General features: G+C 47.6%; 1 protein-coding gene across 3 annotated transcripts; it reads left to right on the top strand.

The window, feature by feature from the left end:
* Positions 1-1,707: 1,707 nt before the first annotated feature.
* Positions 1,708-27,554, top strand: LOC128836549 (uncharacterized). Of its 3 annotated transcripts, XM_054026904.1 has the most exons (10): positions 1,708-1,958; positions 6,081-6,259; positions 13,098-13,256; positions 15,165-15,303; positions 19,121-19,316; positions 20,449-20,590; positions 21,998-22,159; positions 22,292-22,329; positions 25,477-25,647; positions 27,101-27,554. In XM_054026904.1, the coding sequence occupies exons 1-10, from the start codon at positions 1,821-1,823 to the stop codon at positions 27,223-27,225; spliced, it is 1,449 nt and encodes a 482-aa protein (XP_053882879.1). In that variant the 5' UTR covers positions 1,708-1,820; the 3' UTR covers positions 27,226-27,554. The 3 variants fall into 3 exon arrangements, with proteins under 3 accessions (XP_053882879.1, XP_053882880.1, XP_053882881.1); XM_054026905.1 differs by lacking the exon at positions 27,101-27,554 and having other exon boundaries at positions 22,292-22,574; positions 25,477-25,583; XM_054026906.1 differs by lacking the exons at positions 25,477-25,647; positions 27,101-27,554 and adding an exon at positions 22,415-22,535.

Here is a 27,554-nt window from a genome sequence, read left to right as displayed (position 1 = left end):
CAAGCAATCAGCTTACCTCCTCTGGAGGGGAGAGAGCTATTCATGCTCATAAAACAGGGTAATCCATCTCTGAACTTAGCTCACCATGGGCCTGATCCAAATCCCATTGATGTTAACTGGAATCTTACCATTGATTACACTGAGCTGGGGATCAGGCCCTGTTTGGTGTTCCTGTGCCAGTGGATTCCACAGGTTACTTATATGATTTTAAAAGAAACGTATAAATGAATTTAAAATGGGATTGAGCCCTGGGGCCTGACAGCCTCTCACTGCAGAAGAGGTACAGCATGGACAGCTGCAATGCAAGTTTCCTGGCCTTGCCCCAACAATGCACTTCATCCTTGACCATCTCGAGGGACAAAAGGGTAGTTCTTTCTCCACATCCACCCCATGCTTTAGTTCTCTGCTGCCTGGACCAGCTAGCATCGTGGTTTGTGTGACACCTTACCATCAAGAACAGGATTCAAATCACTAATGTGTTTCATCAAGACCAGAGTCGTCATGTAGGAACAATATTTGGTCATTGTCAAACTGGGCCAAATTTAAAGTAATCGGGAGAGAAACCCTGTTACCCATAAGCTTTAGCACTCCAGTCCCCTCCCTCTTCACAGTGTATTGCATTTCTATTTCATTGACTGTCCTTGCATTGTAGGACAAGGTAAACAGGAGCACTGAATGGCCTTGGTAACATTCCCTGGGCTCAGCTGGTGAAAACTGGTAGCACTCTGTTGAAGTCAATGTAGTGATTACAATTTAAACTTGCTGAACATTGGGCCTGTTTATCGAATCACATGCAGCTCTTCAGAATGAGAAGGGTTAATGTCATTGTAAAGTGTGTGGAGGGGGGGATTCACATGGACATGACTAACCCCTTCTTTCAAACAGAAATAGACATTGAACAGAAAAATCTCAGGTGACAGATCTGACCTGCAGTCTGCAGATGGATTGCTGCTGTCCTTTCAAACAGTGTGAGGAATGTTTTTTCCATTACAATTAATTTAGCTTTTGCAAAGTCACTATCATATGGCAGGCAATCAAATGACCATGACAGCTAACCCCTTACATGCCTGTTATGAAGCTAAACATGAGCTGTTATGTTTGGCCCTAGAGTCACATTTTCAGCTTCTGGGTTGGGCTCATCTCTAGTCAATTCTTTTCTTTTTCCCTACAAAACTCCAGGCCCTCTTTTACTATTGTGGATTTCTGGAAGCTGCTCTCAGATTTGCTATATACTTATTCCAATGTACCGTGTGCACTGTGGAATTGGTACTGTATGGAAATAAACACCATGGACTGTGTCCTCTCTCTGCCTCCTCCCTCCTTTGCAGTACCGGGGCACTTGAAAGCCACTGCTGCATGAGCTACATCCATCATACAGCACACACACAAAAATCTTTAGCCCGCCTTTTGATAATGACCATAGACAGCGCTAGGACTCTTCTGTTGAGCCGTGGTGCACCATGGGGCTGTCTAAATCATTTCTCATTTACAATTAAACAAAATCATAAGTTGAGCTTGGCTGGCATCCAGTCTCCTTTCCCCACTTCCCAGAGCTGCGTGCACTGCCTCTGCTCCAATCAGAACTCGAAAGCCTCCATGTGCTGGAGCTGAGCTCCAGCCCTTAAATAGCTCTTTGCTAAGGAAACAGCTGTTAAGGTCCATGGATCAGAGATGCTGCCATAAGCTCACCTGCCAGACCCCTTTCTCTCCTCCTGCTTTCACAACAGTGGTGCACTTCACCAGAGTCACTTGGTCCCTGTTGTTTTCATCTGGGAGTTGTATGCTCGATATCTCTGGCCAGCACACAAACAGCACAGAGCATGGAGATTCTGGGAAGGTGTGAGTCCTTTTCCCTCTGGATAACTGTGCTGTCCTTTGGAAGGGTTCTCTCCATGGATTTCTCTTACCTGGGATCCTCCCTGAGCCTGCAGTCCTCCTTCCAGGAGAACACAACACAGGTGGGTTCCTTCTCATTTAGTGCATTTTGCATCTTTTGTTACTAAACAGAAACCCAGTTGCGGTTCCCTGGACTTTATACTATGATGTTACTATTTAACTGGCTGCCTAATCAAACCCTGTGTTTTGCTGGTACATAGAGCTTTAGGGTGGGATTTTCAAGAGCACTCAAAATGACCTAGGAGCTCAAGTTCCATTGAGATTTCATCCCCTTTGATACATATTGCCAGGGTCTGGATTTCAAAAGCCCCATCCATAATTGTAATCAGTTATGCAGTGAATACTGTGCTACAAAGTATGTAATGCCAGCTGATGTCTTCCATTCCCAGAGCACAGGTGGCAGGAGCAGGCTGCATACCTGGTAAGGTTGCAGTTTTTATGCAAATGATGTAATAGATTTAAAAGACCCTGCCCAGGGAAGACTAATTATAGAGCTGCACTGTGCTGCTCCCACAGCTCTGGAGTTTTTTCAGTCGGAAGAATGTAGCAACTACTCAGGAATCCAGACTCAAGAGTCTCCCAGCCCATCTGGGCTGACCATATGAGGAAACAGGAACTCAAGGAGAACCCTCTGCTCCTGGCGCCCAGCCCTAGAGCACAGACTCGGCTGGGCTGGTGTGCTGACACTACAATGTAGTGCTGTGATGTAATGATCAGTGTGCAGGGGCAGCTCTAGGCACCAGCAAAGCAAGCATGTGCTTGGGGCAGTCCATTTGCAGGGGTGGCAGGGATCCAGCATGGGAGCTGAGAACCAACAGGGGGCCCTGGGAGCTGTAGTTCCTTGGTTAGCTCCCTGTCTATAGAGTCAGCCCTGGAGCAGGGAAAGAACTACATTTCCCAGCATTCCCTTGGCCACTACCAACAGGAAAGAGGGAGAGGGAGTGAGGTAGCTAAGACCTCATGCTGCAGCCTGCTATGAATGGAGAGCTGCACTCTGAAGGGTAGGGATACCATATTTTAACATTCAAAAAATAGGACACCCCACAGGGAGGGAGGGTAGCCCCACCCTGCCACCATCCACTCCCTCCGACTGCCCCCCACAGAAACCCCAACCCATCCAACCCCCCTGCTCCCTGTCCCCTGATCACCCCCTCCTGGGACCCCTGCCCCTAACTGCCCCCCAGGATCCCACCCCCTATCTAAGCCCCACTGGTCCTTGTCCCCAACTGCCCCCTCCTGAGACCGCCCCAACTTCCCCCCCTAGGACCCCACCCCCTACCTGTCCCCTGACAAATCCCCAGGACTCCCATGCCTATCCAACCGCTGCCTGTCCCCTGACTGTCACCCCAACCCCCGGACCCATCTAACCCCCCTTCTGACTGCCCCCCCCCCCGAACCTCCGCCCCATCCAACCCTCCAGCCCCCTTATCGTGCCACTCAGACCAGCATGTCTGGCTTCACGCAGCGCTAGACGCACTGGTGCATACATGCTGCCGTGCTTCCCCGCGGAGCCACAGCCCCCCCCAGCACCTGCCTTCCAGATTTGAACACCTCAAAATTCAGGAGTGTTCAAGCTCAGTTTGGGCAGCTGTTACTTCATTTCTCCCAAATCAAATATACTGATCCACTGTAACTTGCTGTAGAAAAAGTAGGATAAAATTGAGCAAGAAATGCTTCCCGGTGGTTATTCGGACTGGAATTGCTATTTTCAACAGTCATTGCCTTTTTGTTTGTTTGTTTGCTTAAAAGGAAGACCGTGATATTGCATTGGGAAATTCCCCATAGAAAGAAAGAGTGGAACAAAAGAATAATAAAGGCACCTCAACTTTTCCTCATTTATGTAGGACAGTCTTATAATATGCATCCAGATATCCTCCAATCACACAAGCTGAAAATTGTTCCACTTTACTGCAGTTCTGTAACCATATGGGAACCAATCCTGTCTGTGTTCTGTGCACATGTAAAATTCATGCTGAATGACCTGCCGTGAGAGCGAGTTACCAGTGACCCAGGGCTGCGGCAGAAGGAGGGTGCAGGTGAGGGATGGGGGGAGAGAGCCCAGGGCTGGGGCGGCAGGAGGTGTGTGGGGGAGGGAATGAGGGAGCCCAGAGCTGGGGCGGCAGGGGGTGTGGGTGGGTGGGTGGGTGGGGAGAGCCCAAGGCTGGGGCAGCAGGGGGGTGCGGCAAGGAGCCCAGGGCTGAGATGGGGGGCAGCCAAAATTTTTTTTGCTTGGGGCGGCAAAAAACCTAGAGCCGTCCCTGATAGTGTGTCACGGCAGGGCTCAAATCAGCTTTGATAAATTTTGCAGCTAGATCCAGAATTTAATCAAATTCTCCCAGCCCTAAAAAGGAGCATGTGGATTAGGTCCCGTCTTCCCAGGGTTATCTCACACAGTCCTGGCCTGCCCCAGTTTGTCTTTAGCCAGCTCTCATTACTACAGGCTTCTTCTATTTAGCCGGTGGAGAATGTGTCTTCTTTATTTACCCATCAGTCTAGTTACCGATCCTAAAGGAGTCCCTCTGCGTCACTTCTACACCTTGTCTTATACTCTTGTACTGCGCTGTTTACAGAAAAAATATCCATTATCCACATGGCTCACCTCAACCCTCCAGAATTTCACCCAGCTGCCAGTACTGAGCAGTGTGCACGTCCACATGTCACATAAGCTCCTAGAAAGATGCATTTGGGAACATTAAACAGGATGGAAGTATTCCTGACTGATTAATATTCTCATGGGTGTTTGTTTATTCTCTTCTTCCAGTCTGGAAGAGACAAAGCCATCATCTTGACTGTGTTACAGGGCTCGCAAGAGCAGGAGGGGTCATTTTAAAGCAGAAGACAGCTGAACATCAAAACCATTTAAGAGTTACAAGCTCTAGGCCAGGGGTAAATGGGTCTTGGTGTAACTGGGTCTCAGTGAAGCAAAGCCATTTTCCAGCAGCTGAGCATCCAGCCCTGTGTTTTAAATAGTGCAGGGCTCTGTCGTATCTCCTGCTGCAGTGTGTATATTAACTGAAGCACGGAAACCAAGAGAAACCACATTATGCATGAAGCACCAGTGAATATACTGGACCAGATCCTCAGCTATTCTGATATACACCAGCTCTATTGAAATCAACGGGAGTTAGGTACCTAAATACCTTTGAGGATCTGGGCCTCAGTGCCCACTGGGCTCTGGAGGGGATGGGGGTAAGTGTGTGACCAAAGGGGATTATTCATAGTTGGAGGATGATTTTGCAGCACATTTATCAACCTTTCCAGTAGCACATGGCATGACTTTAAAGCAGTGATCCCCAAACTTTTGAGGGTCATGCCCCCCTCACCCCTGTCCACGTCCCCCTCCCCGGGAGCTGGGGCTGGAAACGGGGCCACAGCTTGGGGGAGGGGAAGATACAGGCAGGGGCAAGGGGGCTGAGGCTGGGTCTGGGGTTGGCAGCTGGGCCTGCGGACAGCTGTGGCTCTGCTCCCGGCCTTTCCCCCAGCCTCAGCCGTAGGCCGGGAATAGAGCTGCGGCCAGCAGCCGTGGAAGGCACGGGGCCAGGAGCGGAGCCACACCGAGGCTGGGGACTGGGCCAGGTGCAGGGCTGGGAGCTGGGAGCGTGGCTGAGGGAGGGACCAGAGTAGAGCTGGGGGTGGGGAAGGGCTAAATATGCTCCTTCCCCGCTGCGCCCCCCCCAGACGTTCCTCCATGCCCCCCAGGGGGGGCATGTCCCCCCTTTGGGGACCTCTGCTTTAAAGACATCTCATGAACATTTGACTGTTCAGTGTGCGCCAGATCTCTAAAAGGTAGAAGCCCATTTTGCCTGGGCAGCTGCATTTGCTAGCACAAGTACCACAAGTGCACACGTGCATTGGGCACCAGCCAGTGCCAACAGCCAGATGGGCATCTTGCAGGCCAAATGCGTGTGTGTTTACCCCATCTGGAACCAGTTATGATATTTGCACATGCCAGTCTCTGCCCTCTGGCTTTGAAAATTCAGCCCTGAATCTACAACCTGCTCCTAGCCAAAGCTCAGCTACAGCAAATCTCTGAATTCATAGCTGGCTAATTGCACATAGGGCAGGGATCCCACTCCCCGCTCTGCAAATATTCCTCTGAGATTGGAAGTGAAGGAATGAAGTGCTGTAAGAGTCTCTTATGTTGCCAGGGGATGCTGTATTAACTGTTCACATGCCATTGTCAGGTACTTTTATATTACCAAGGGATTGCTTCTCCTTGTTCCAGTACCGAAGATGGGATTTGCAGGGCTGTGAACTGCACTTCCAGAGTCCCCTCCGCAGGTTTACGGAACTCCACAGCCCTGTGCCAGCTAGAGGGAGAGGCGGCCATCTTCCCCGCTTCCCCTGGATCCTTCCCCATGAGGTAAGGTGGGTGGTGGGTGTTAATGTCTTCGGTGAATGTAGAGCTGGTGAAAAGTGCTTGGCTGACAGGTACAGAGCATGGCAGGGCCAGTTGCCCCACATACTGCCCCACCAGCATGCCTCTGCCAGACTTTCAGGCAACCCTTCGAGGGTTGGAAAAGCCAAATCCAGCCGTTCACTTCTCTGCTCAGATCGGGGTGGGGAGGTGGGTTTGTGATGCTAGCCAGGAACAGCCTTTGCCTTCCTTGCAGAGGATGGGGGGAGAGATAGCCGCATCAGAGCTATTTTTTGGGCAGCAAGCCTGAAGTATTGTCCCAAACTGATGCGTCAGTAGAAGAGGTTTTGGAACAAACTGATAAATTAAACAGTCACCAGGACCAGATGGTATTCACCCAAGAGTTCTGAAGGAACTCAGATATGAAATTGCAGAACTACTAACTGTGGTATGTAACTTAAATTGGCCTCTGTACCAGATGTTTGGAGGATAGCTAATGTAACACCAATTTTTAAAAAAGGGTCCAAAGGAGATCTTGACAATTACAGGCCAGTAAGCCTAACTTTAGTATCCGGCAAATTGACTGAAACTATACTACAGAACAGAATTATCAGACAAATACATGAACATGATATGTTGAGGGAAGAGTCAATGTGGCTTTTGTAAAGGGAAATCATGCCTCACCAATCTGTTAGAATTCTCTGAGGGAGTTAAAAAGCACATGGATAAGGGTGATCCAGTTGATATAGTGTATCTGGATTTTCAGAAAGCCTTCGAAAAGATCCCTCACCAAAGGCTCTTAAGGAAACTAAGTAGCCATATGATAAGAGGGAAGGTCCTCTTATGGATCAGTAACTGGTTGAAAGATAGGAAACAAAGGAAAGGAATAAATGAAGAGAGGTGAGCAGCATGGTCCCCCCAGGATCTGTGCTGTTCAACATATTAATTAATGATCTGGAAAAGGGGGTCAATGGTGAAGTGGCAAAGTTTGCAGATGCAAAATTTTTCAAGATAGTGAAGTTCAAAGCAGACTTTGAGGAGTTACAGAGGGATCTCATACAACTGGGTTGCCAGGCAACAACATAGCAAATAAAATTCAACACTGAAAAGTGCAAAGTAATGAACGTTGGAAAAAATAATCCCAACGGCGAACCGCAGCTACTGGGAGCTGCGGGTGACCGTGCTGCCTGTGGATGGTCAATGTAAATGCTATCTCGTGGCCCGCCAGTGGATTACCCTAATGGGCCGCAGGTTGCCCACCACTGCTGTAGATAGTTCTCTGAAAACTTCCACTCAATGCATAGCAGCAGTAGGCAAAAAGACAAACAGTATGGCAGGAACTATTAGAAAGGAGTAGAAAATAAGACAAAAATATTATGATGCCACTATATAAATCCATGGTGCCCAAAGCCCACACCTTGAATACTGTGTCCAGAGCTGGTTGCCCCACCTCAAAAGGAAATAGTGGAACTAAAAAAAGGTTCAGTGAAGGGCAACAAAGATAATCAAGGGTATGGAACCACTCCCTCAGTCTTTCCTGTTGAAGCCATTCCACTTTGGATAAATAATGTAAATAGTCATTGGAGCAGAGAACTGGATTGTGCATCTCCCACATTGCAGGTCAGTGCTCTGATCAGCAGGCTACAGAGGCCTTCTCATGCTTGCTCTCTCTCTCTGTGGTCCAATCAGTCTGTCACTCAGTGAAACAACTTCGACAGAAGTGGTCAAGAGAGGCTATATCACAATATCCCATAGCTCAGAGGTTAGAGCACTTGCCTGAGAGGCGGGAGATTTCTGCTCAAATTCCTTCTCCCCCTCAGGCAGAGGGGGGACTTGAACTGGGGGTCTCTCACATCCCAAGTGAGTACCCTAACTGCTGGGCTAAAAGTTACAAGGGAGATCCCCCACTGCACCTGTCTGGCTTCTTGCAAAAACAGGCCCCTATCTCCAAGTGAGGGTTTGCAGCTGAGAATCCCAAGCAGAGGGAGGTGCCTCCTGGCAGTCAGGACTTGGGTACCTATCTCTGTGAGAGGGACAGGGCTTAGCACTCTTTCCATTGGTTATCTTAGGCGCACCCTAGCATACTGGCTTTTATCAATTTCATTCTATCGATCCCGTCAGTGCATAGGGAGCCTGGATGCCTAACCCCCTTTGTGAATCCCAGTGATTTTCCAGGAGCTTAAAAGTTTGGCATGGTGACGCTGAGCATCCCCACACCTCAGTGTCTTTGAGTCTAGCCCCTGCTCTCTCCATTCCTCAGTTCCTCACCAGTTAAATGGAAGTGATAATACTCCCTTTCTCCCACCGTCTGTCTTCCCTATTTAAATGGTAAGCCCTTCTCCTACTAGGTGTATGTACAGAGCCAAGCACAACGGGGCTCTGATCTTAGCTGGGGCCTGGAGGTGCTATTGTAATACAAACAGCAGTGCACATCATTCTACTACAGCAGTGGTTCCCAAACTGGGGTTTCCCAAACCCCTGGGGGTTCACAAAATGTTACAAGGGGTTCTCAGGAAAAAAATCCCTAATGGCAGACAGAACTGTCCATAAGGACCCCGGGCACCACGGGCCAGCAGCCCGGAGCCTTGGGGACATCCAAGAGCTAAGCAGTTCAAAGCAAGCATATCTATCACGCTGAGGAGATTTAAACTTCAAGTCTCCTTTTATGAAATAGAAAGGGAGGTGGATATTTTTTTGCTGTTTTTAAAATTAAATAGGCTGCTACTGTTGTTTTTAAATTATTATGAAGAACAAGTTTAAGCTTTGTTGTAACGTGCATTGTTTACCTGGACTGCTCAAGATCTGAATGCTTGTGTAGGAGGAACTCTTTGAGTTGGCTTCTTAAATACCTTCATGCTGTTTCACATCTGATACTCCTTGATGAAACATAGGAGCTAGAGGCGCCAGTATGGGGGGTGATGAGGGTCACATGACACCCCCACATCAGCACACCTCCCTGTGGGTCCCAGCCCTTTTTTTCCGGTGGCCTCCCTGGGCCCCCTACTTTTCTGGCAGTGCCCCCCCCAGTCCCTGTGGTGCATCGGGGCTTTGCTCCCTCACCCCTTTTTTCTACTGGCACCTCTGATAGGAGCCTTGTCTTATAACAGGCTTAATCAAAAGTGATACAAGCTACAGAAGTGAGATCTTGGAAGAGTGTTGTCATTTTCATAACATAATAAAAATACTGTAATGATAAATAATAATTAATAGTGTGTAATAAGCATGTCATAAAAACAAGTTTTATATGTCCAAGATCAATGCTTTTGTAATTTATGCTGAGGTAAGGGAGAAAATCCAGGGAAATGTTCATTTTTAGGAGGGGGGTCACGAGACTTGACATTTTAGTGAAAGGGGTTCTCAGGGTTGTTAAAGTTTGGGAACTACTGTACTACAGTGATATCAAGCAATATGCCCCCTCCCTCCTTCCCCCAAGCCACCTTCTTCTGGTGCTTCAGGAACTGCTCCCCACTCTCAGAATGGCAAATCCTATATCCACTGAGACACCAAACAGCAGCACAGTGACTACAAGGCAACAGAGATCACTATTGCACCATTCACTTAAAGGATCTCATGGACAACTGACAATATGATCAGACAATGTGGCTCACATGAAACACTGCCACTCTACTCCCACAGAGTGACAGCCACTCTACTTCCACAGAGTGACAGCTAGCTGCAGCCACAAGGGGCATTGTAGTGATTAGCTGTTCCAAGGCAGGCCCATTGTCATTTGCATATTTGTCCAAAGGCATGCTGGGTACTGTTGGCTGTTCAGATTCACTGTGTTTCTTGTACTGACTTTTTATTTTAGCTACTCTGGAAGGGTTCAGCACTTGGACTACGTTTAATGTCACTCGTATTTGAAGTAAGGTTTAAGTCAAGGTCCCTAGTAACTATCTTAACCAGGAGTAGCTGAAGCAGACAGCTTCTCTGGAAATTGGTGTGAGGGACTCTCAGGCAGGGATTAATGCCAATTGTGTTTCACTTCCTCTTGGTACAACTGTGTGGCAGGATTAAAGAGCGAGGTGGGGTGATTTGCATGTAACAGGAGTTCCGACAGTCTGGGCCAGATCCTCCACTGATTTCAGTCATCCTGCCTCTGCTAAAGTTAGTGGAACTACACAGACTTACAGCAACTGGGGAGCTGGCCCTAGGCTTCCCCCCGCCCCCTCCCCTTCTGTCATCTTCAAATCAGGAGTTGGTACCTTTCTGGAAGATGGGCTTTAGCCAAATAAGTGATTGGGCTCAGTACAGGAGGGGCAGGGTGAAATTCTCTGGCATGTGTTACACAGAAGGTCAGACTAGATGGACTGATAGTCCTTTCTGGCCTTAGAATCTGTGAGAAATACAGATGCAACAAAAAATGTACCTTGGAAGGATATTGTTGACTATTGCTCTAACCCTGGGTGACATCTTAGCATTCTCATCTCCACACCACAGACTCCCAGCTGTTTTCCAAATGTCCAAGACCAAAATTAACCATTTCCAGTTCAGAACCACCAGCTCTTTCCAATCCAATGTCAGAGCACTCGCTCCCACAGTAAACACCCTGAAATGCTCCTAACGCCGGACAAATCTAAAGGGCTTACTAACTGCCTCCAGCTCCCAGACAGGTAATTCCAGCCCCCAGACAAGGGTTTCCAGATCCTCAGTGTTAAAGGAGTGTGAGACACCCAAAACACCAGTGCTCAAGCCGGGGGTGGCTCAGGAGGTTGTCAACAGCCAGTTTGGACCCTTGCACTGCTAGGGCATTGGCAATGGCTGCAAGTCAGTATTGACCAATAGCCATTCCGGGACCCACATGAAGCAAGTTCATGATCTCAGGCCAGGCCTTCAGGGGTATTGCCCTCGCATCTAGGAGCCCCGTCATGGACCAGGACCCCACCGTGCTAGGTGCTGTAGAAACAGAACAAAAAGATGGTCCCTGCCCCAAAGAGGTTACAACCCCCACTACCATGATTGGCTCTAATTAGCAGCCTTAGCTCAGATGCCAAGAATCAGCAAGGCTCTAGAGACTGAACCAGTCACCCAGGGAAGTGATGGCAGGCAAAGGATAAAGTGAGGGAGGACTGGAGGCAGCACAGCTCCCCCTCCGCTCTCTGGCTTCAGTCCCCAGCACTCCCCCATTGCTTCCCCCCCCCCCACTTCTTTGGGTGTGGCAGTGAGTGGCTCCCTCTCCTGCTCCAACCTCCTTTAGCACAGCTGGGACACAAAGACAGGGCACCGCGGGGAGATGCTTGCCCTGCTGTCTCCCACGTTTTGCCTGTTCTGGGAATCAGCAGACATCCTCCTTCAGAGCTGGCCTCTTTCACCAGCAGAATAATAATTTAATGTTGTTATATGATAAGGCTACTCTAAAGCAATAATGCAAAGAGACTCCCTAGGTAACTGATAGCAGACGATGCTAAATAAAGAAAAAAATTACAAAAAATGATCCTCCCCTAAATAGATATTGCCTCTAATACGGATGAAGTCTAAATAATGGCCATTTAATAGCCCTGGACCCAAAGCACTTCCTGGTGGCTAATGACTGTCTGGAAGTCAGGACAGCTTGAAATGAAATGAAGTACCGCTCAGCCCATCACATATTACTTCCCCAGGAAATGTCTTGCACTGAGACCAGTAGTTCTAATGCAGTTATGTGCTAGGGGCCTGATGCTGTAAAGTGCTAAGCACTCCAGGCAAAGTGCTGGGCTCCCAACCCCCAATGAGGGTTGAGGGCTCCTACTTAGGCCCAGATTTTTAAAAGGTATTTAGGCATTTCTCCATTCAGCGTTGCAAGGCGTAAGGTCCAGATCCTCAGGCCTAAGAGACTTAGATGGCAAAGTCCAATTTTTCAAAAGCAGAGCAAAGCCTAAATACCTTTAAATATCTGGGCCAGCAGCTTGCAGGATCAGGCCCTAATATCATAGGAAGAAAATGGGCATAGCTGAGTATTTTTAAAGTAGCACTGAACTGAGTGCTCAGCTGATTTTAATCCTCTCTCTAGGGAACCCAAACAACAAAACAAAAACATCACATCCCTTTTCATTTGTCAAAAAAACCTAGTTTCTTTTCCCTTCATTTACAATGAAGCTGAAATTAACATAGCCAATCTGTTGTGGAGCCAACATATGCCACAGCCATCTCACCTCAAAACAACTTGGTTTGTACCCAATCCTTAGGCCTGCTGTTCCCAGAACTGTCCTGTTAGTTCACTGCTGCTGAAGAGGCAGCAGAGAAAGATGGGTTTTTGTAGGACCCATCGCAAAAGCAGCTCACACCATCTCAGCAGTGAGACATGGGTCTGCAATGAGAAAAGAAACCATAGTGAGTCTGGAGAACTCAGTACACTCAAATAATATTAAAGTAGGTCAAATCTCCTTTTCAAAAGGAAGGGCCAAATTTTGCACATATTTTAAGCCACTGAAGTCAGTAGAGTTGTAGAGAATTTTCCCTAACGGGAAATGGAAACATCATTGAACTATGTATATATATCTCCTCAATATATGTTTCACTCTATATGCATCCGAAGAAGTGGGCTGTAGTCCACGAAAGCTTATGCTCTAATAAATTTGTTAGTCTCTAAGGTGCCACAAGTACTCCTGTTCTTTTTGCGGATACAGACTAACACTGCTGCTACTCTGAAACCTATCATTGAACTAGATTTTACATGTTTTTTCTCTCATGTAGACAGCTTTCCCCAGGGTTCAATGAAGAGGATGATGAGGAGTTTGGACACAGTAATAGGGGGAAAAATCACTTTCCAGGAATGGACAAGTCAAATTGTTGTTTGATTTATTACAGCTAATCATGCAGATGCTTTCAAATATTCCCTCTTGTACATTCCCCTGTGTTCCTCTAGGCTCTCCAGCTGCTGCTGGTCCCAGACTGTGTTCTCTCCCAGTGAGGATAACAACTCCAGTGTCCAGTTTGAGATGGTGATGACTTATACCCTGGGTGCTCGCTCTGATACAGGATCGACAAACACGTCTCCGCAGACTCCGCTTCTGCCTCCTCTCAGGTAACTTCCTTCCATTTAGTACACTGCATGTCAGCTACAAGTGGTAATAAGAATAGCAGAGTCCAACTAACTAATGCTGTACTCAGCTGTGGCCTGTGACAGAGATGGCCGTTTCCTGCCATATCCTTGGAAACAACGTATGGAATTAAGTTTAGGTCTCTTTGGGGTCCATTGTACTAAATGCAAAGATTATGTATTATTATGGGCCAGGATTGCATGTAAACTCTCTAGGCAGGAGATGGGCTATAAGGCCTGGATATTCAAAGGACTGTATTGAACAGTGTGCCAGGCACGAATGGACTTTTGGGATAATGTGTGTGAAATAGATTTTCTAAGAAATATCTAGGGGGAGGTTAATGCAATCCCCCACCTTCCGTCATGCAAAAATTCAGTCTTTTGAAGCTATGCCCTGAGGTGTGGGCCTTTGCTGATCCACTGTTACATCAAGCCAAGATCAGAGGCCCAAGCTATATAAAGGAAAATCATGGATAATTCAGTCTGTTCTGAATCTGAAACAGTTATGAACTTGTGCCATAGCAAAAAACTCAGCTGTGGGTATTGAAGGACTGATATGTACCTAAGCCCAAGGCTGGAGTTGGGGTGATCTCTGATAAGCTTTTTGGCATCCATATTATTGTTTTTAGTATGTTTTCTCTGTATGCTTTCACATTAAGAATAAATGTGCTTGCTTAGAAAGAGCTGTGTGGTTATTCAGAACTACTGGCAACTACACTGTTCATAGCCTTTGAAGAGAAACCAAAGCACACACACTGGTCTACTTAGGCAGTCTGGCTTGCTGGGGATACCTGTGTAGGCAGGGAACTGTGTAGCCTGGAAAACCCCCAGTCAAGAGGGGAGAGGCAGGTCTCTGCCCAAGAGAGGTGATGGCTGAGGAACAGGGAGCCTAGAGTGGGTGCTTTTGATACACCATGGAGGGGGAATACAGGTGCAGTTGCCCTGAACCATGACATACCCCTTTCAAATGTTTCTTCCTATAACACTAACACAACAGGGTTAGAAATTCTGATCTCAGCACAGGACACTGGCAGCAGCATTAATCATGATAAGCTGCCAATACTCCACAAAGCTCTCACATTTGTGTAGTAGCATTAGGGTGTGTATCCTCTGTAGGCTGAAGCACTAGTGGCAAGATCTCACACATGTGCACACACATGGTAGATACGTCAGCACTGGAGGCTAGGGAGCAGTATTTAGCCAGTAGAGGGAAACATGACACACCTGATCAAATCTGATATTTCACCCCACAGAAGGCATCAGTGCCCATAGGGAGGCAGTGTGGCGTAATGGATAGAGCACTGGACTGGGACTCAGGAGACATGGGTTCTATTTCCAGCTCTGTCACTAGCCTGCTGGATGACCTTGAGCAAGTCACTTCACCTCCCTGTACCTCAGTTTTCCCAATTGTACAATGAGAAGAATGATACTGACGGTTGTGAAGTGCTTGAAGATCTACCGATGAAGAGTGCTATATAAGACCTATATACAGTTATTATAGGAGGCAGACAGGCTGGCACATAAACAGAACTTTGATAGCTCATATTTGTATACTACTTTCCATTTCAAAGGATCCCAAAGAGCTTTACTAAGTTTTTCTGTAAACTATACATAGAGGTATCATTCCATTCACCACTGAAATGCAGCCACTTCTGGGAGTGGAAGTGGCAAGTATTTAACAGTGCACATCAACGTCACACATTCAAACACACGTAACTACAGCTAGTCAGATAATAGGGACCATTTTTGAAAAAGGCTCATTGAAAGTGTTCACTTTCAAAAAACCAAAACCCCAACACAAGCAGCCATGCAAGAACGAAAGGGCTCAATGGAGAACTAAATACAAAATCAGCTAGAGAGAGTTCTTCAAAACCATGGTGTTTGTTTTCACAGAGTTCCCCAAAACTGTGCTACATTGTATAATCTGAGTGTCTCAGACCAAGATGGGGATGTAGTGAGGTGCCGATATGGGCGTCGAGAGGAGCTTGCCTGTGCTTTCTGCAAGAAGTACCCTTTTCTGCATTTGGATGAGGCAAGTATGTAGGTCCTATGCCCTCACACCCAGCAGCAGAAGCAAGCAATAGTGGGACCAGATATGTCATATACTTATGGGAGAATTTGCAGTGGTCAGTAGTGAGATGTCATTTCAGCCTGACACAAATGAAACCTTGTTTAAGCCAGTAGTAAAAGCCCACAGTAGTTAGTAATGGGCAAGCAGCAAAAAGCACAGAGGTTTGTCTCAGCTTAGACAATATCAATGGTCAACTCCAACTCCTCTTACTAACAGACAAGCCGTCCACCTTGAAAGGAGTCAAGAATGTGCAGGGTGAGCAGGATTTACCTGAAGTTTGAATCCTCATTGTAACAAGTTCCCTTACCTTCTTTCATTGCTGCCTCAGTTTCCCTCTGCCAGCACCTTGGGTTGTCTTATAGGCTGCTATCTTCAGTGCACTTGGAGCAGGCAGCTAAGTCACAAAGTCCACCCTATCTGAGGTGGGGCAAGAAATCCACCAAAAAGCAATTTTCCACCCAGCCTCTTGCTGTTTCCAAGGCCTTCACAGTCCTGTTGACTCAGGACCAGAGGAAAAGGGTGTCTTCCCACCAATACAGGAAGCCCCAGCCTGGGCCACTACCTACAGGCATCCACTCAGGCCTCAATCCCACACTGCACTATACTGCCCACTTCTCTTCCTCCAGCCACCTGTTCCCTGGGTCCTTCTGAAGTCAGCCTAGAAGAGCCCCCTAACCATTTCCCAAGCTTCCTGCAGTGCTGCTAATTCTCACAGTATTTGGGGGATTTTTGGAAGCCCCAGCCCCTGGAATCATGTAATTAGGGGAGACTCTCAGTTTTCTTTTTTTTTTTTTAAAGGATAAGTTTTTAGCCTTCGTAGTTGTGCAGAAGCACTCGGCAGTGGGAAGGAAGCATCCTGCAGTTTCATGAGCCAGAAGGCAAATTAACAGCACCCCAGATTTATCACTTTTAAACCAATTTCAGGCTTTTTGAATGTTTGGGGTTAGCAATGCTGCCTGGACACTATGGCAAGCCCCACCACTGATCCTACTTTACCCCTACACATACTGAGAGTGAAAAGAAGACATCCGCTTTTATAGCAGGCCCTGCCGCTAGCCTGCAGTCACATGATCCCAGTCCATGAGCCTGCCCAATCAATTTGCTCCCTTTGAACAGTGGTGTCACCTGGGGACTCCATCCCAAGTCCCACGATTCATGAGAAAACCAAACACTGGTGGAGCTCCCTCCCTTAAAAGGCCAGCTCCTGCTGTCATACTCAACCAAAACATTATCATTAGTGCATTAGGTACAGTAGCACTGAAAGGCCTCAGCCTCTGTCAGGGCCTCATGCTGCTGGGTGCTGTACACACAGAGTGAGAGACAGCCCCTGCTCCAAAGTGTGTGATCTAAATAGACAAGCCAGGCAAAGGAAGCCTTGTCATCATCCCCATTTTCCCCCTGGGGAGCTGAGGTGCCAAGAGATTAAGAGCCAGATTTTTAGAGGTATTTAGGTGCCTAATGGTGCTGATAGGTGGGATTTTCACAATGCTCAGCAGTGGTGTGCCATGACATTTCAGGAAAGCATGCAATGCTACATTCGCATGCCCTAGCAGGGGCACTGGAACCATTTGTATAGTGGGGGTGCTGAGAGCCATTGAACCAAACTGTAAACCCTGTATATGATGGAAACCACTTCAAGCCACGTGGTGCGGCAGCACCCCCCGCAACCCTAGTTCCAGCACCTACATGCCCTAGGGGGGTCCAAAATGGCATTCTCCATGCACTATGACCTCACATGAATGGTGCATGGGAGGTCATGCTGGGCAGAGGAGACCATTTTGTTCTACTGTGCACTTTGGGGGGCCAGACAGGATTGGCCTGAGGGCTGCCAGTTGGACTCCGTTTTTGGGAAATGTAGGGTATGCAATGCATGCCTTGCACACACAGACGGCACACAACCGCTGCCTAGGCACTTGAAATCACTGTTGAAAACCCCACTAGGCATCCATCTACAACTTTAGGTGACTAAGTACTTTTGACAAATCTGGCTCTAAGAGACTCGTCCAAGGTCACTCTGGGAGTCCGGTGACAGAACCAGAAATTGAACCCCAATTTCATGGGTCCCACCACAGTGCCTTAACCACACCAGGAATCATACTCAGCTCTCCTGGGTCCTTCCTTAACTTTGTTTAAATCTCAAAAGAGGCTTGGTTTGAGATTTGAGAGCAGTTTTCTCTCTGAACCTGTTCACTCCTTTTTTTATTATTATATGGAGATATACCTATCTCATAGAACTGGAAGGGACCCTGAAAGGTCATTGAGTCCAGCCCCCTGCCTTCACTAGCAGGACCAAGTACTTCACTAGCAGGACCAAGTACTTTTAACAGCAATAGGCAGTGTTCCTCTTGGAACACACCAAGCTCTTGTTGGTCTTCTCCAACTCTCAGCTGGATGAGTCCATGTTCTGAACAGAGACAACATCTCAGCAGGGCCGGCTCCAGGCACCAGGCAACCAAGCAGGTGCTTGGGGCGGCCCCTGGTAAGGGGCGGGGGGGCAGCGCGGTGCGGCGCTCGGCGAGGGGGGAGGGGAGTTCCGGTGCGGCGCTTGGCGGGGGGTGTTTGGCGGCGCGGTGCTCTGCGGAGGGTATTCGGTGGCGCGGCACTCAGCGGGGGGTGTTTGGCAATGCTCCGCGCGGGGGGCGAGGGCTGTTCGGCGGCGCTCGGCGGGGGGTGTTCGGCGGCGCTCAGTGCAGGGGGGTTCAGGAGCACGGTGGGGGTGGGGGGTGTTCGGCAGCGTGGTGGGGGGCGGGGGTTGTTCGGCGGTGCGGCACTTGGCGTGGGGGGGTTCGGAGGCGTGGCACTCGGTGGGCGGGGGGTTACGGCGGGGCATCACTTTTTTTTGCTGCTTGGGGTGGCAAAAAAGTTAGAGCCGGCCCTGCATCTCAGTGTGGCAGCTCATTTGGCAAGTCTAGGAGGCACCCCTGTACACATCTGGAGAGCAGAAATATGTCCCAGAGATCTCCATGCCAATTCTGGCAAAGTGTGACGAAAGTGTAAAGTTGGAACCGGGGAAGATTTTCTTGGTATCTTCGTTCAAGTGACAAGTACCAATGCAGAAGCAGGGTGGCTGTGTCTTCCTACGTCCAACACGTGCGGTACCTACTACAACAAGGCCCTGACCTTGACTGGGGCCTTTGACTGTTATTGCAGTACAAAATAAAAAAAAAATAATACAGTAATAATCTGATAACCTAATATTTTAGTTTTTTATCTAGATGCACATTTTAAAATGCTATTTTAATTGCAGTTCTCAGGCAGTTAAATATTTGATAGTAATACAATTAAAAAAAAAGTCCATCAGGAAATAGCACTAGCCTTTTAATATACTCAATAAAAAGTAGCCAAGTCCATAGCTTAGAAGTTCCTGTCTGAGGTGCTACTATTATTATTATTTTTTTTTTTATTACAATGCACTGAATAGCCCCAGCCATGGACCAGGACCCCACTGTGCTAGACACTGTACAAATAGAACACAAAGATACTGCCCGCCCCAAAGTGTTTAATGCCGCTGCCCAGCACCCAAAATCTAACCACTCCTTCAGGTTCTCACTTCTCTGAATTCACACTGGGAGCCTTGTTTTTGGGCCTCCTGCTCTAGTCTGCATGTCTTTGAAGTGGGTTCCATTGCAGAGCTGAATACAAGGCGCTGAAACCACAATGCTTACTGCTACAATCCACCGTGTACATTGCGCCATGTGAGCTGAGATTGGCACCGAAGGGCTAAAATTGAGGCCCTGTAGCCTGCACAGTTTCTGACTGATCTTTCTTTTGGCTTCAGGAAGGATGCACCCTTAGATACGATGGAATGGGCTCCGAAGGCACCCACCCAGTGGAGCTGATGGTGGAGGATTTCCCCAGGAAAATGGTGGTCCTGAAGTTTGAGGATGGGATGCATGAGATTCAGCCATACAATGCTTCAGGAGGGGGCGGGAACGAAGCGCTAAGTTCTGTCCCACTTCAGTTCACCTTAACAGGTAACGGTGCCAGTCCCAAATATGTGCACTAAGGATTGAAGTGTCATCCCAGGGAACTTCTTCCGCAATTAACTTCCATCATCCATCAAAGTTGTGAAATAAATAAATATATATATGCCCTTCCTGTGTCAATCTATTGGGAATTTTCTCAGACAAACATTGACTTATTGGGAAATCTTATATGGAAGCAGAATTTGTCTCCCTAACGATTGGTTCCTTCTGCCTACCTCACAATGTGATGTCACACCTTCTTTGTATTTCATCAGAACTATTAGCAGAGCTGTGGTATCAAAATTTTACATTAGAATCATAGAATAGAATCATAGAATATCAGGGTTGGAAGGGACCTCAGGAGGTCACCTAGTCCAACCCCCAACTAAATCTCACAGCCAGGGCTTTGTCAAGCCTGACCTTAAAAACCTCTAAGGAAGGAGATTCCACCAACTTCCTAGGTAACCCTCCCTAGGTAACCTCACAGGCATTCATGACATCTTAGTCATTGTAATAATCAGTTATGATGTTATCACCTTCTATCTATGACATTATATGTTACTATTAATACTTGATGATGTCACAGGTTTGGCACTTCAGGTTTTCTAAACAAGAGGAGAAAATTTGTATGGAGGGGGGAAATCAAAGTCTGCCATTCATCCCAGAAACTAGTTTAATGATTTGAGGAACAAACATCAAATCAGTTACTGGATCTTGGGGAGATCAATTGTGTACTAAAATAATATAAATAAAACTATTTTTGTTATAACTTGGAGCAATAGCTCAGCATTCCTATCAGCCTATATCCTCTGTCAGAGATATCCTCTGGTGTTCATCCTGAATTATATTCAGATGAGCCAGGATGCCCATCAGGATGGAGAATGGAAGGAGGACATTGGAGATGTCTGTATTACTGTAGGTAAGGGGTCCCAGGTCCTCAAAGGCGTTTAGGTGCCTAACTCCCATGATATAGTAAGGGAATACACCTTTGAGGATGGGGGTTGGGAAGACGTAGATGTCCTCTCCTATAATGGATCAAAGGTATTATTGGGATGTGTGTGTGTTGGGAGGGGGATGAAAAGGGTCTCAGTAGAAGAAAGGAAGTGGCTTTAAGACAACATCTTCCTGTTTTGTTTCCCAGTGGAGAAGCCAGTAGAGGACTGTGCCTTTGGAATTAGAAGGCCAATATTTATCAGCCCAACCCCAGGCGATGGGGACAGGATCAGCGTGCTGCCCTACGAGGACGTTTCCTTCACAGTGATGGCTGTCAGCGCAAAAGAAAGGTGACTGAAATGGAAGAGAGGCTGCACAGTTAAACTGAACCCCACAACAGGACCACGGCCTCCCAAGCTCAGAGAACACAACGCCAGCCCTTGCAGGCTTCATCATTGCTAACATGATGCTCATTCAGAGTGTGGTCCTGCAAGGCACCTGAGCGTCCTTAACTCCCACTGGCTCAACAGGCGCCAGAACCTTATAGGGTCTGCAGCCACAATCAGCAAACCAATGTGTGTGGCAGATCTGCACTAGAATTTAGTGTTGTGTGTTAACACATGTTAAAGCATGGCTCAGACTGGGGAAAACTGCACTGCAGCCACCTATTCTGTGGGTAGTAGAGGAGGACTTCATTCTCCAGGGCTAGCAACTCGGTACCTTCCACAGGACCAGTTGCTCTGCAATAAGGGGATAAATAAATGCCATGCACTGATGCGCCAACTTGCTTTTTGGTTTGTAATGCCTGTAGGACAGTGCTTTGTGACTGTGACTAACGTGCAGTATCAGTTCAATATCTGACGTCTACTTAATACAGGGACTATATTGTGCCCTGGCCAACAGTTTAGATGGATGATCTAATCAGCCTTTTCCTTCTCTAACCATTACTGATCCAATACACTGACAATAAATTGATCACCTTTGTATGTCCTATCTGGTGAGCATAGACAGATGTTATGCATCTGTAGGGCCTGATCCAAAACCCACTGGTCAATGGGAGTCTCTTCACTGACTTCAGGGAGCTTTAAATCAGACCCTAAATTTCCTGGGTACATTTCTTGTGGGGTGATGCTCAGACTGTTAGTTCTTCATCAGGCCTGTTAATAGCATGCTGTTAGAGCTCTCTCTTTCTTGTACTGCATCTGCTGTGGCAGTGATTGGATTGCATATAACGACATGTCTTACCCTGGGGGATTATAGGTGCTGTGTGGGCAGAGCTGGGGCAGTGGATCAGCCAGCATTGACAGCAGTGGAAGTGGGAGCTCCCATTCTTTTTCAATTCCTTTCTGCAGAGGGGTGTTGGGCTCTGTAACTTTGCCCTGAATGCCTTGGAAAGGCCACTCAAAATTATATTCTCTAGCATTTATTGAAAAGCAAACCATACCTTACCCAGTGCACGGGCTGCAAGATAAACTAGGTATGCCTGGTATTTTATGCCCACTTTAGTGACCTGTAGGATAGCAGCAGTACCAGTGCAGACAGGTTTTGCACAGCATTATTCATGACCCTGCACAGAAGGCACAGGCGTGCAGCTGAATTAATAAATCCAGCCTGATGGCAATCAGTACTGCATCTATGTCATTATCTGCTGCGCTGACATTATCTGCCCTCTCAGCTCTGTGCATGATTACAGTGCCAGGCTCACATTTGGGTGATCCTCAAGGCTTGAAATGCAACCCTTTTCTCTTTTCGGGCAGGATGGCGGACTTGCAGATTCTGGGTCCTTACGGGCTACACACACTGGGTCTGTGGATGGCAGATGATCTCTGCACTGTCTCTGTGAATATCACCTGGGAGAGCAGGAACCCTGCAAGATCGCACCAGGTTCCTGTATGTTTTGTGGCCAGCACATTGTCCAGGTGAGAACTGCCAAAGACTATTGTGAGCACAGCTGTTCTGCATTAATTTCAGTGTAACTAGGGTAGCTTAAGGTCTGACCTGCTCTGCTTGGCAGGTGACTTTATCTTCTTTGCTTCTTCTTTGGAGTCTAGGTTACAGTCTGAGCTCAGATGCATTTGGATTGTGCAGAGTAAGTATCTGGGACGGGTTATTTTATGTCATCTCTCATATTTTCCCATCAGTCTGTGTAATAATTGCAAATCCCTCCTCATTAGGGCAGCAATCGGGTCAGTTCTACATGCAGAAATGCAGATTTCACAGGAAGCACCGTATATCCTGAGCTTGCTGAAGCTCGAGCCCCTTTCAATCACAAGACACTGCTGGATGTTCAGTGTGATGTCGCATTGCAGGGATGGATGGAGCTTTCTCTCCTGGGTCAGTCTCAGCATCTCTGAAGCAGCCTGACTAAGGGGAGTAAAATCACATTTCTTACCTCCAGGTGACGTCATTCCAGTGAACTCCTTTCCCCTAGTGCCCTCACCACATTGCTGCTGGTTGCATGTTTGTCTAGGACAGCAGGAGGTCTGTATAACCTTCAGGCTGATTCACCATAAAACTAGGAACTCATCAAACTAAACTAAACTGCTGTCCTGGCCCCTCACCCCCCAGGGTTGTGAGTGAGTGAGTAGCCCAGATACAGTATCTTGCTGCTGATTACACAGCAGGGTGGGCTGGCTCTAGATTTTGTGCACAGGAAGAGGTGCGGATGGCAGGCAGGCAGGCAGACATACATAACCCACGGGAGAGGGAGTATTTAGCAGTTTAGCTGGGTAGGTCAGGGTTGGGGGGAGAGGCGGGGGTTAGCCATTAGGGTGACGCATGTAGGATAATTGTGGCAGCAGGGGGGGCACGTATCAGTGTGCTGGGTACATGTTATTATAGGGCACTGGGGTGGGGAAGCCAAGGCTTCTGTCACTGGCCGAAGGTTTGAAAGGTGGGCATAAGAGGAGTGTAGACACCTGACTTCATGGCTAGCAAGCCTGCCCTCCTCTTCTCTGTGGTTCTGGAGAGTGGGGCTTAATGCAACAGCAGCCATAGCACATGGCAAGGGCCAGCTGTGCCTGCAACCTCCCGCTCACTAGCTGAGTTTAATATTAATTGTAGATGAATACCTATTGCATACTATTGCCAAAGGGGGTTGTTTAATAGGTTTTTCATCTTCCTCTCTCTTCAGAAGCTGCTGATTACCCACAGGGCATAGGTAAATAAAAGTAGCATGTAAGATGCTAGGAATTAGTAGAGGGAAGTTCACTTGCAAACCCTAACACTTTGCTTCTGCGTTTCATCTTTTATTAATCAAGTATGACACTGGCTGATTATAAATGTAGAGGTTTGTGTGGTGCAAGGGCACCACCTTGTGGGGTTTTTGAAAAATCCCAGTCTGCCTTTCCTATAGATTCTCCAGGCCATACAGAGCTGCTTTGTCTATTTAAAAACAGAAATCCAAAATCAAAGAGGTCTGAGCTTTCTCTCATGTTTGCAGAAGCCGCAGATTTTGCTAGATTGTGCCCAGCCCTGTGTCGATGTGCAAGGGTGAAAGGAAGAGGGTGCAGGAAACCTCCCCCCTTGCATCCCTAGGAAGGAGGCTGGGCACAATCCACTGAGAAAGAGTTGCTGCTACATGGTATTGCTGTCAGCCCCACTAGCCTTGTGGGGAAGAGGCCACCTACCACAACAATGCTGGGGGAAAGGCAGAACTGCCAAGATACAAGACTAGAGGGACCACTGCTGATTCAATATGGCAATTCCTATTTTACGTTCGGTTCCCAAGGAAGATCACTAGCTCATCCCCAGAACAAAGTGTAATAGCCCAAACCTCCAAGCACCTTCATATAGCTGCCATTAAAAAGAAACAAACAAAAATCCGACAGAAATATTTCTTCCCTTCCTGAAAATGTGGACTGTCTCCAAAAATGACACTGGGCCAAGGTTAGCCATTCCTTAATGTCGAAGAACCAGTGCAGAGAGTCAAGAAAGGGGGACCCAAAGAAGTGATTCTGGAAAATTCCAAGGACAAGGTGTACAGCCTCAGGCTCTCCTCAGTAGCCACCACCATTCCTGAGGTACTTTACCACTTTGCTCCTTCTTATACCACTATAGCTGACAGCTCAGTACTGCCACACCCTTGGGCTCTTGGGAGATACTGGGATGAGAACCCAAGGTGTTCAACAGGCTGTGATACTGTGCAAATAGGGTATAAAGGCTCCTCTCTCAGCTCCTCCAGAATTAGAAACATGAAGGACACACCTTCTCCCATCCATCTCCTTCAAATTAATACAGATACTTCCCTCACTGACACAGAGAAAAAGAATACACATGCATGCCTCTTCCTACATACCCAGAGAGCTCTGAAGGAGCTTACATTAGCTTGCATGTTCTCACACATCATACACTTCTGAAAAATGTGTGACCTGGTTTCTAGCTTCCTCCTCCCACAGAACATGTAAAACATGAAAGAGAAACTCTCCTCCATCCAGCTCCTGAAAATTAACTCCTCTATTCCTACAAGTCACTCCCCACCCTGCACAGAAATACAGGCACAAATAATGCCGCCAGGGCCAGCTCTGGCTTTTGGGCTGCCCCAAGCAAAAAAAAACAAAAAAAGGGGCAGCCAGAACTGCAAAGCAAAAAAAACCCTTCAGCGCGGCTGGAGTGCGGGTGCAGGGGGACCGGCTGTGGGGGGAGAGGGGGAGGGAGCGGGCGGGAGAGAGACAGAAGGGGGCGGCCAGGGCTACAGCAGGGGCGCTGCCACACGGCCCCTCCCGCTGCGCCGCCTCCTGCCGTCTGCCGCGAGGGCTCTGCTCCGGTCGGCAGGGAGGGAAGGAAGAGGACTGCCCTGCAGGGTGCTCTGGTTCTCCGTGCTGCCGCCTCCGACAGGGTGGCCGGAGTGGAACAACAACAAAAAAAAAAGCGGCCGTGCCGCCCTAGGATTGAGCAGAATGCCGCCTCGAACAATCTGCCGCCCCAAGCACCAGCTTGCTCAGCTGGTGCTGGAACTGGCCCTGAATGCCGCACAGAAACGTCTGCAGCAGAGCTGGTTGAAAAACGGGACAACATTTTCACAAAAATCATCTTTGTTTCATACACACCCCAAATTCAGGAATATACAAGAGAGCGAGTGACACAAATGGCAAAACTGCAGTGTGTATCCAAGGGGAAAATTCTGCCACAGAACCATGAATAGTCAAAATTCCCAGGCTGTGGTAGAGGAGGCTTGGCGCTATATTGCTGACTGTAAAGGCTGCTAGGACTTAAAGCCAGCTGTCCTTGTTTCTAGGGGTGTTTGTAACTTGTGACGTGAAGCTGTGTCTCAGCTTGAACAGGTCCAGGCTATGCCCTTCAGGGTGCAGGTCCTTCAAAAGCAACGATTCGCCATGGAAGATACTAGAAACAAAGATCCATCGGATCACCGCTGGGCCAATCCAGATCACCAAGGGTCCTTCCAGTGGTAAGAGGTCGTTCGATTTCTGAGGCATTTGTCACTTAATAGGCTCTTCTAAAACAGGCTGTGAGAGGGAAGGCTGGGAGCAGTTGGTGTATTATCCCACAGCACCAACCTCACCACTGAGAATATAGGATTGTAGAACTCATAGCCCTTATGTAACAGAAACAAGCAGCAGCTCGCTCTAGGGGTGCTCCTGTTGCACTTGTAAAATATTAGATAGTCCTCATTTTTGTTTTTTTAACAAAAATGGGATCATCCCAATGTCCATCAGTGTGTGAATCAGGTTTACACAGCAAAGAGTCCCCCAGATTGTTTTGGGCATTGCAGCATTGTGATTATATGTTCATTGGTAGCATCACAATGTTGCATAATCTCATCAAGATACTAGATCACAACATGAAAATATAAAACTCAGAGGGGAGTGGGCTAGCTGACTCTATACCACTGAGCAGAGTAGTACCAGGTACCAAATACTCCCCATGTGCCCATATCAGTCATCTTATCTGACAAAAAGCTTCTACAAGCCATAGTAATCAATGCAGAGTACATCAGTATACAAACTACAGGGGATGCAGTAGCCAGATAACAGTCCTCAAGCCTCCCGGTAGCCCTATAAAGGTAAGGAAGGGATATATAGGGATCATTCCATGTCACTGAAGGAAAGCCACTCCTTTCTTAGCCATCAGCAGCAGCGTTTGGTATGGCTCCAAAGTGTAGATGTAGTTGGCAAAACTTACATGCCACCCACTACCAATGAAGCACAAACTGCCATATTAATGTTCTTTTCCTTTAGCTGCTGCTTTGGAGACTCCAGGGAGACCTGTACATCTTGAAATATAGAGAGATGTTAATACAAATAATGATCTCCATTGGTGGGGCATGGAAGGCCTTATTGCATGTGCATGGGAGCATGGGAGCAACCTTATTATGGAAAATTCTAATCGGGCCAAAACAAAAGGTGCCTCAACAGCAACAAACATCTGTAAAAGGAGAGCAGCCTGTTCTCAAGAGAAAAGAGCTTCCACCTGCACTAGAGCTTCCACCTGCACCCTCTGCCAGACCAGCTAGTTAGGGTTTAAAGTACTACCTAACTCAAACTAGAGATTTTTGTATGTGGACAGCTGGCAGGCTGGGGGCAACTCTTGAGTTATACCTCATGCTAACACTGGTGCCTCACTTTCATGAATACCACAATGCCCCCCAAAATACCATTTGAACACTAGAGCTTGTTGGCAGCTTATTGGATTTTTGCCTCTCCGTGTTTCTTTTCCAGAGATAGAGACAGGGTATCAAAATAAACCAATGGCTAGTACTTTGGTGCTTAGAAGAGGTTTAGAACATTTCACAGGGGTGAGGCCTGTCCTACAACTTCCAGCACTTAAAATCTCTGATGGTTCTCCCTTGGAGGCTCCTGAATACATTGATCATATCTGCCTCCTCTCCCTCCTCCCTGCAGGTACCAACTACACTGCCTTAGTGGTTGGGATAGTGCTGGGCTGCACAGTGGTGTGTGTTGTCTTTCTGCTGTTGAAGAAGTCCTTTGTGGGGGTGCCAGACAGGAATGTATCCCTAAGAATTTGAGACCATCACTGCAAAGGGCATTTAAGGCAGTCAGATGGCTGGGAAGATTACTGCACTTGAACTTGAAGGACACAACTGAAAATTCCGAGAGAGCAACAGCAACATTTGTGGGAATCAGATGCTGAGCAGATTGCTTATGGCAACATTTCTGAGTTTGGTACAGGTTACCCTGGTGGCACGAAGCCCACAATCAAGTGGTGTTTGGGTGGTTTAAATTCTAGAATCCACTAGGACACCGATTAAAAAAAAGAATATGGAAAACACCACATACTTGTGACTTTTAGATGTGATTTGCTTAAAGACTTGTCTTCACTGCAACAGATAGCTTA

The sequence above is a fragment of the Malaclemys terrapin genome, chromosome 4 (assembly GCF_027887155.1).
Source record: "Malaclemys terrapin pileata isolate rMalTer1 chromosome 4, rMalTer1.hap1, whole genome shotgun sequence".
NCBI lineage: Eukaryota > Metazoa > Chordata > Testudines > Emydidae > Malaclemys > Malaclemys terrapin.
Note: the sequence above shows the minus strand (reverse complement) of the source record. Positions and strands in the feature narration are given on the sequence as shown.